This window comes from Tasmannia lanceolata, unplaced genomic scaffold, assembly GCF_043159265.1.
Source record: "Tasmannia lanceolata isolate RefF3 unplaced genomic scaffold, GAP_Taslan_0.1 ptg000002l, whole genome shotgun sequence".
Lineage (NCBI taxonomy): Eukaryota > Viridiplantae > Streptophyta > Magnoliopsida > Canellales > Winteraceae > Tasmannia > Tasmannia lanceolata.
The window spans coordinates 29,050,749-29,059,514 of NW_027518679.1; the positions used below are offsets into that span (position 1 = coordinate 29,050,749).

The 8,766-nt window shown below is 36.5% G+C and overlaps 1 protein-coding gene across 1 annotated transcript; it reads left to right on the forward strand.

The window, feature by feature from the left end:
- The first annotated feature begins 374 nt into the window (after nt 1-374).
- LOC143890342 (protein NRT1/ PTR FAMILY 4.5-like) lies at nt 375-5,568 on the forward strand. The gene is made up of 5 exons (XM_077394990.1): nt 375-459; nt 2,192-2,409; nt 2,556-2,981; nt 4,157-4,278; nt 4,357-5,568. Exons 1-5 carry the CDS (start codon nt 375-377, stop codon nt 5,411-5,413), a joined length of 1,908 nt encoding a protein of 635 aa, XP_077251105.1. The 3' UTR covers nt 5,414-5,568.
- Nucleotides 5,569-8,766: the final 3,198 nt, after the last annotated feature.

Below are 8,766 nucleotides of genomic sequence, written 5' to 3' on the forward strand. Positions count from 1 at the left end.
TGGATATATCATTTTTCCGGGAGCATATACTGGGGATGTCTTTATCTTAAGCATGGAATTCCAGGAAATTGAACATGAGATGCTTAGTAACTATTTCCTTGTTATTTAATGCACTCATACTAAGACAAGATATGGCGTTATATCTCATGTACTCAGACGGTGTACACTAAGCCTTCTCTATGTTTCAATCACCTCTCCTGCCTACTTTATGTTCCCCACCACCCTCTTCACACACACTGTTCTCTCTCTCTCTCTCCAAAAACTTCTCAACCATGGTAATTCTCAATCTATCATGGCCAGAACCCATGAATTCTCTTTTCTTCAAAAACCCATAATAATTTTTGCCTTCTTTGTTATACTCTCAGGGGGGCGACATGGAAGCTTCTGAAGCAGGCTTCAAAGCCCACTCCATATGGAACCAACGGCGAGGTGGATTTAGAGCTTGCTCGTTTATTTTCGGTAAGCATAGTTACAAAGTTCAGACCGGGACATGACACAATGGTTCCGAAAAATAGGAAAATATTTGGGAAAACTTGGCCAAAATGCATGTGATTTTAGAGAATTTATATGATGTATGCCCACTTAGATCGGTATTGGGGGTACGGCAGAAGTAGCACCCTTGATATTTGATCCAACAGCAGCACCTTAAAAACTACTCTGTTGTTGGATCAAATATCAAGGGCGGTACCATCAGTACCAATCTACATGCACATTCACCATATAAAATCTCTATGTTTTTATATTGACAACATATACACACACACTAGTAGAAAACCCCGTGAGATGCACGGGCAGCCAAAGAAATAAAGATCATTAAATCATAATTTTTAAATCTACAAATCTCCAAAAAAAGGAGATTGAAAATGGTGTCCTCTAACTTACCCCGAATAAAGATAAATGCAAAGGCTCTTTTTACCAATGTAGAAATTAGAGTTCAAATTATCCAATGTACAAAATACCAAAGGCTCTTTTTACCTCTAAATAATAGTCAATATCTGGAACAAAACAAAAGGAGATGGGGATCTAAATGAATGAAGCTCTAACCAAGGTTTGAATGTCCAGATATATTCGCAATATTAGACCAATTGCCAGTATGTGAGGCAATATTCCAAAATATTCTCAAGAATACCTGATGAAGGGTGCCAATATACAGAACTTCACTAAAATCTCAAACTAAAGGCCGAAAGAGAAATAGGTAAATGGCACTAAGAACCTATGAAGAATTTAGAATTTCTATGGAACTAAACCCATGAAAGAATTCCTTGACCCATCAAACAGAATCATCACGTTAAAAATAAACAACTACTTATTCATAGAAATGAATAAGGTCATTAGTTTTGACCCTCTGATGAATTTTATTTTTTTTCATTGGAAACATGACTCGTATAAATATAAATTTCAGAGAAAGAATTGTCTGTACCTCAAAAGAAATAAAAAAGACAGACCAAACATACAGATTAAAGTCAAAAAGGGGAAAAAGATACGAAGAAGATATTAATGAATCATCAGAAAAAAAGAAGAATAAATCTAGATACATACATGGAGCGAATAAAGAGAGGAGAAAATCTAGATCCAATGATGAAGTGAATAAAGAGAGAGAGAGATCATGATGGAGAAATCAAGTGATCGGCAGAGAGAGAGAGGCCAGGCCATATTTTGATGATCGCACTCCTCAGTTTATTAAAAGGTACAGTATGGCATGCACCATAGGATGATCCAAACCGTCCATTAGATGGGCCACAGCCTAAATAGATTGTGCCTCAAAAATCATTTCCATAGGTTGATCTTAACCCTCCAATCTATGGGGCATAAAAGTTAGGATTTCAACAAAATTTTATTATTTGGATAATTATGTAACTATGAGGATAAAGAGTACCAAACTCAAGAAGAAAAAAACAACTGATGAAGAAAATAAAAAGTTCCTCCATTAGTTCATGAAAGATACAGAGTACTAGTACCAAACTCTAGCACAAAAGAGACTAATGAAGAAAATACAGAATTCCTTAGTTCATGAGGCAAGGAAATTTCATTTGTCTGAGAAGAAATTAAAGGATGTTGAGAGACAGATTTATGGGTCTGTTGAAGATTTGCCTCAATGCTGAAAATATATCACTATAGATACTTAAAGATAATTGATATGATTACTGATCTGCTTCTTCTTTTTCTCTTCTAATCTTTTTCTTTACAACAGTCATGCAATCACTGGAGAGCATGGGTTTCGTGGCAAACATGGCAAGCATGGTTTTGTATTTCTTATATAAAATGTTCTTAGATTTGTCTACTGCTGCCACCACTCTTACAAACTTCATGGGTACAACTTTCTTGCTTACAATCCTTGGAGGTTTCATCTCAGATACATACTTGAGCAGATTCAATACAAGTCTGATTTTTGGAGTCATCGAAGTATTGGTAAATTCACCACTAACCTACCTTTCTTATCACATGTATGCTAGTTAAAGTTGGAAGCAAATAAACCAAGAATGATTAAATCTTCAAAAGCCTATTATAACAAAGTTCATTAATTCTTACAAGAGAATTTTTTTTTCTATTGTTAGGGTTTGATGATGCTCACAATTCAAGCTCACTTTCCAAGTCTACGGCCCTCATTTTGTGTACCCGGTCCGGATTGTGTAAAAGGTGGTAAGGCAATTATGTTCTATGGGTCCCTATACTTATTAGCACTGGGTTCAGGTGGGGTGAAAGGATGTCTCCCGGCGCTTGGCGCCGATCAATTTAACGGGAAGGATCCAAAGGAAAAGAAACATCAAGCAAGCTATTTTAACTATATGTTACTTAGTATAACCTTCGGGGCGATGATCGGTGTGACGATAATCGTGTGGGTTAGCATCAACAAAGGTTGGGCCTTGGGCTTCTTGATTTCTATGCTGTCTACCATTGTGGGTTACTGCATACTCATCCTTGGGAAGCCGTTTTATCGCGATCGAGTCCCAGGTTACAGTCCCCTCACTAGGGTTATACAGGTACATATCTCTCCCTCTCTTATGAAAGACAAAACCTTGACCGTGATAATCAAAAAGAGTATCTTGAATTAGAGAACCGAAATAAAGAAGATGTGCCGAGGATTATTAGAGCAGATGCACAAAACTAAGAAAAATATGTTGAAAAGGCAACTATATTTTTTTTGAAATGGAAAAAGGCAACTATATTAGCCCTTGATTAGGACTAAAAAAATTATTTATATTATATGAAGGATGAATAATTATCGCAGTACGTAAGAGACTAATCTGTAACATTTTTTGGATAATTTAAATTTTATTTTACTTAATCCATTTAAATATAATCTCATAGATCAAATCTGATAATTCTTATATAGTTATTATTATGATTAATTAAAAATACAAGATTTACATCTTGCTCTCGAAAAATCCTCTCTAAGCTCTTCCACACATTTTCTTAAGATGACCCTCAAAACATGATGCACTAATCCATTCGATTCACATCTTGCTCTCAAAAACTCCTCCGTAAGCTCTTCCACAAATTTTTCTTAAGATGACCCTCAAAACATGAAAAAATCATTCTCCACATGATATATGTACACAGGGTTAAAAATATTAATGGCGTGTAGGATATCTAGGGTTTAATTTCACATGTTGGATGTGGGGAATTTGACCATACAAATCACTTATCAAGTATTAGGCAACTCCAAATTCTTGAAAAATTAATAAGTTTATTCCTCCTACATACAACAATCATGTAAGTGCCCCTATGGACCATCTTGTCATAGGGCCAACAACTTTTACATATTGCATTTCAAATGTGATGGGCCTCCAAAAACAATTTATGAAATCTTTTTTTTGCAAATAACATATTTGTATGATACATGCATGCATGCATACATACATACATACATACATACACACATATAAATTTGAAAAGAAAAACAATATCAAATCAATGTCACCATATTTATTGTCAGTCAGATTATAAAGCCATCTAAATTGGAATATGAGGGCATTAATATGCTACCATAATCTCTATTTACATATTGCACTATTCATATATTTCTTATATTACACCTAAAACTATTGGATCAATTGTGGATGTAATAGTTTGGATCAAAGCTTTTGAAAATGAAATGGTGTATGCACATATGCATATATGACTTATAAAGCATCTATTTTTTATGTTTTTGCAGGTTTTAGTGGCAACAATCCGGAATCACAGTTTGCCAATACCAGAGAACTCTGAAGAATTGTATGAAATTTATGATAAAGAAGATTTTGAAGAAGAAAAACTTTCTCGCACAAACCAATTTAGGTGATATGTTTTCCCTTAACATTAGAGTGGCTATAGATTTCAAGAGCAATTAGACTAAACAATTTATTTTTCTACCAGATTATTTGACAAAGCTGCCATTAAGCAAGAAGGCTTAGCACCAAATCCATGGAAATTGTGCACTGTCACCCAAGTTGAAGAAGTGAAAATCCTAACAAGAATGATGCCCATCATCGCAAGTACTATAATAATGAACACATGCTTAGCCCAATTACAAACATTCTCAATCCAGCAAGGCAATGCCATGAATCTCCACCTTGGCAAATTCAAGGTTCCCCCTTCATCTATCCCAGTAATTCCCCTCCTATTCATGGCCATTCTCATACCCATCTACGAATTTATTTTCGTCCCTTTCATTAGAAAATTCACACACCACCCCACTGGTATAACACAACTCCAACGGGTCGGTGTGGGGCTCGTTCTCTCATCCATTTCCATGGGTGTGGCAGGAATCATAGAAGCTAAGAGGAGGAATGCCTTTAACCATGATGGAAAACAAATTAGTCTCTTTTGGCTCTCATTCCAATATGGTATATTCGGAATCGCCGACATGTTTACTCTCGTCGGACTAATGGAATTCTTCTACAGCGAGGCGCCCGCCGGAATGAAATCCCTCTCCACTTCCTTCTCTTGGCTATCACTTTCATTTGGGTGCTATCTAAGTAGTATCTTTGTGGAACTCATAAACTCAGTAACCAGTAAATTGACTAAGAGTAAACAAGGGTGGTTACATGGAGCAGACCTAAACCAGAACAATTTGAACCTCTTTTATTGGTTCTTGGCTGTCCTCAGTTGCATCAACTTTGCAAACTATCTCTATTGGGCCTCATGGTACAAATACAAGGTAGAAGTTCCTGAGAAAGAAGAAAAGGATTTGGATGGATCACCTCCTCATAAGAAAGAAACCAAGGCTTTGAATGGATCTCCTCCTCATAAGGAAGAAACCAAGGCTTTGAATGGATCGCCTCTTCATAAGGAAGAAACCAATGAAGAGGCTATTTTTGACCAAAATATCAGTCACTCTCTTGATTCCAAAGGTGACATGAAAGAGGAAAACGGCGATAAAGATCCAATGGAGAAACAACTCACTGAGTCTCAAGAACTTGAAGTGAGGTGATAGGGTTTCTTTTTAAAATCAGCCATTGGTTCTATGCATGAGATTAAAGAACTAGATGATGGGTTTCTGTTTGTCTTTTGTTTTCTTTATTCTTTTTTCTTTTTTGATAAAATATGGTAGGGGAATGCTGGTTAATTGAAGCCTAAGGGACTCAATTAAACCCATGACCACTATCCATTAGTAGGTAATTATCTCTTGTTTATGTTTGTCAAACATTGGATTCAATGTTATTGTTATGTGATTTTCATTTATATTCTACCTTTGATTCTTATTTTTAGACATTCTTGTAGTCATTTTTATTTTAGCTTAAAAAGTAGTAGGAGAGTTAGTTAAAAAGGATGTTGTTTTATAATTAGTGGTGGGAGAGTTGGTAAAAAAAATCTTCTTTATTTTAGCTTAAAAAGCTAGCAGGCTCGGTCAGCCGTCTGGAGAATAAAACTGCCGATGCTGTGGTCAGTGTTAGGTCAAGATTGATTGCTCTGATATACCATGTAAAGTTAGATGATTTTACTAATCTTGGTTGATTTTGATAAACAATAAACAGTGCTTATCTAAAGCACTTAAAGGATACACATGGTAAGAGATAAGGATGCCAATAGTAGAAGTAAGGGCGATAAATTTTATTTTTTTTTGAAATAGCGATTTGTATTAAATGAAAAGGGAGCACCCGAGAAGGGGCAACACAGAGAACAAAAACAAAAAAAATAGAAACATGAAAGAAGAAAAAAAAAAGGGCAATAATTTTTTCAACCCCCTTTAGGATAATGAGCCCCCCTTTTAAAGTGATTTGACGTCAAAAAGAGTGAAAGTCCGCCGACAATTCACATTAAAAGTGGGGCGCATTATCCTGAGGGGTGAAAAAATTCACATTAAAAAGGAAAATCATCTCCCTAATTATAGTCTAAACTGTGTACCCTATCACTAAATCGAACACCTTAGATCCAATGGTCAAATCTATTAGATATGATATGAGAAATTATATGATGAGTGGGCGTCCATGCAAGTGTAAGGGGCAGCAGCCCTTGATATTTGACCTAACAGCAGTCTCTTCAAAAGTCGAAAAAGTGGGCTGCCGTTGGATCAAATATCAAGGGTGGCTGCCCCTGACAGTGCATGCACGCCCACTCATCACATAAAATCTCGATATGATATACTCTTAACACAGAATCTCTTCCTTACTCTAAGCGCTGTTGAAGTATAAATGATTCGATAACACCAACTCTAACAGCTTAAACTTTTGGAGTAATTGGTTGTTTCACATAGTATAGAGGTATCGACTCACGGCCATGGTTTGAAATTTCAGTTTCGGCATAAATTTTGGACCTAGCCGAAACTGAAATTTTGGCCGAAATTTGGCAAAACACACGAAATGTCAATTTTTTGGGCCAAAGTTTCGGTAATTTCGGCTGAAATTTGGGAAAGGATTTTTTTTCAAATTTCACCAAAATTGATGAAATTTCCGAAATTTTGGCCTAAACTTGATATGTTTCACAAATTTCAGTTTTGGAATGTTTCGGTTTTGGTCTTGACCGAAACTTCAGATTTCTGTCGAAATTTAAAACCATGCTCACGGCAAATCCAGGGTTCTAAACCTAATAACTCCTAGACATTAAAACTCACAGTAGATCAGGGTTCAAAACCCAATAACTCCTTGATATTAAAAATCCACATGTACGGCGAACGCAAAATAGAGGGGCCACATATGAGGGGCTGTTGAAGTAAAGATGATTAAATAACACCATCTGTACCAGCTTAAGCTTTTGGAGTAATCAATTGTTTCACAACCACAGCTCTTATAAATGAGTTGGGATACATTTCCTCCTTTCTAGAGCTCTCCTTGATGGGGTCATTCCATTGATCATAACACATTATTTTTACACATATCTCAAAGCTTGAAAAGGTTCCCTTTCCGGTGGCATTATCGCACTGGCCACCACCAGAAGTCTTCCATTCCTTGCACTATCATTGATGTCGGAAGAACACTGATAGCATGATTTACGATTGAGAATGACATATTTCTTTCTTATTTAGGATTCCAGCTCAAAAGAGAGTGGAATGAAGACACATGAAAATTATTTTTTCGTTTTTCTTATTTTTTGTCAATTTTTCTCTTAATAGAAAAACCATGATAAACTTCTCAAGAAATCAATCAAGATGTCCCAAAACAACACAATTTTTTGATGTATTTGCCCCCTTTTCTTCCCTAGGCCACCCCTTTCTGGTGTAATGCAAGTGGGGACTATTGTTTTATCATGGTCCCGATCATCACTATCACAATTGTTACACACACTCATGGACCCGGATCGGCTGATTCTAACCATCCGATGAGTTTCCTAAAATGGATGATTAGATTGGAAAATTAGGCAGCAATCCACATTCAATTAGTAATAGTCTACTAATCCGACGGTTAGGATCATTGGACCGTCTGGTTTAATATTTTATGCCATTTCAATTTGATGGTTCTCACGTGGGTCTATACTTTAATTAACTAGAATTTGGGCATGTAATAATTTGTGTGTTAATGATGCCTTCATGCACGTGAAAGAGAGGATTTAGAGAAATGATTAGCAGCATTGTTGGGAGATTTATCTCTAGTGTCTATTTTAATTTATTTTATGAAAGGGGAGAACTCACGAGAAATTATATGATGAGTGGCCATGCAAACACGTGATTTTAAAAGGTACGGTATGGCCCACTCCGTACGATGATCCAAACCGTCTATTTGTTGGGCCACAACGTAAATAGGTTGTGCCCCAAAAATCATTTACATAGGGTACTGCCCGAAAAATCATTTAGGGCCCGTCTGGATACTTCATATTTTGTATTTGGATTTGGAATTGAGTTTTGAAATACAAAATGAATAGATCCGCCAGCTCATGTTGAGGAAGACAGAGAGGGAAGGGGGTACTTCCTACTGGAGGAGAGAGGTTGAGGAGTAAAGAGGGTGAGGGAAACTGCCAAATCTGTAGATTTCCAATTACTTATTTCCACAGCATATTAGAAAATCTGTTTTTTTTTTTTTTCCCACTGACAGTCACTGATTTTGAAATCCGATGATTTGATCCGGATCCAAATCACAACCCAAAAAGGGCAGCAATTGTGAGAAATCCAAATCAAAATCTTCTCTGCATCCAAACCGGCTCTTACGGAATCTTCTATAGATTGGAGGGTTAGGATCATCCTATGGAAATGATTTTTGGGGCACAACCTATTTACGTTGTGGCACAACAAATGGACGGTTTGGATCATCATATGGAGTGGGCCGTACCGAACTTTTTAAAAATCACGTGTTTGCACAGCCACCAGTCATATAATTTCTCTAGAATTTACCTGCTGTGTGCACGTGAAGTCCA

Bases quoted from the DNA above. Each gene is read 5' to 3' on its own strand.
- LOC143890342 (XM_077394990.1), top strand. From the start codon at position 375: ATGGAAGCTTCTGAAGCAGGCTTCAAAGCCCACTCCATATGGAACCAA. The intron at 2,982-4,156 runs GTACATATCTCT...ATGTTTTTGCAG, and splicing joins CCCTCACTAGGGTTATACAG to GTTTTAGTGGCAACAATCCG. The intron at 4,279-4,356 runs GTGATATGTTTT...TTTTTCTACCAG, and splicing joins TCTCGCACAAACCAATTTAG to ATTATTTGACAAAGCTGCCA.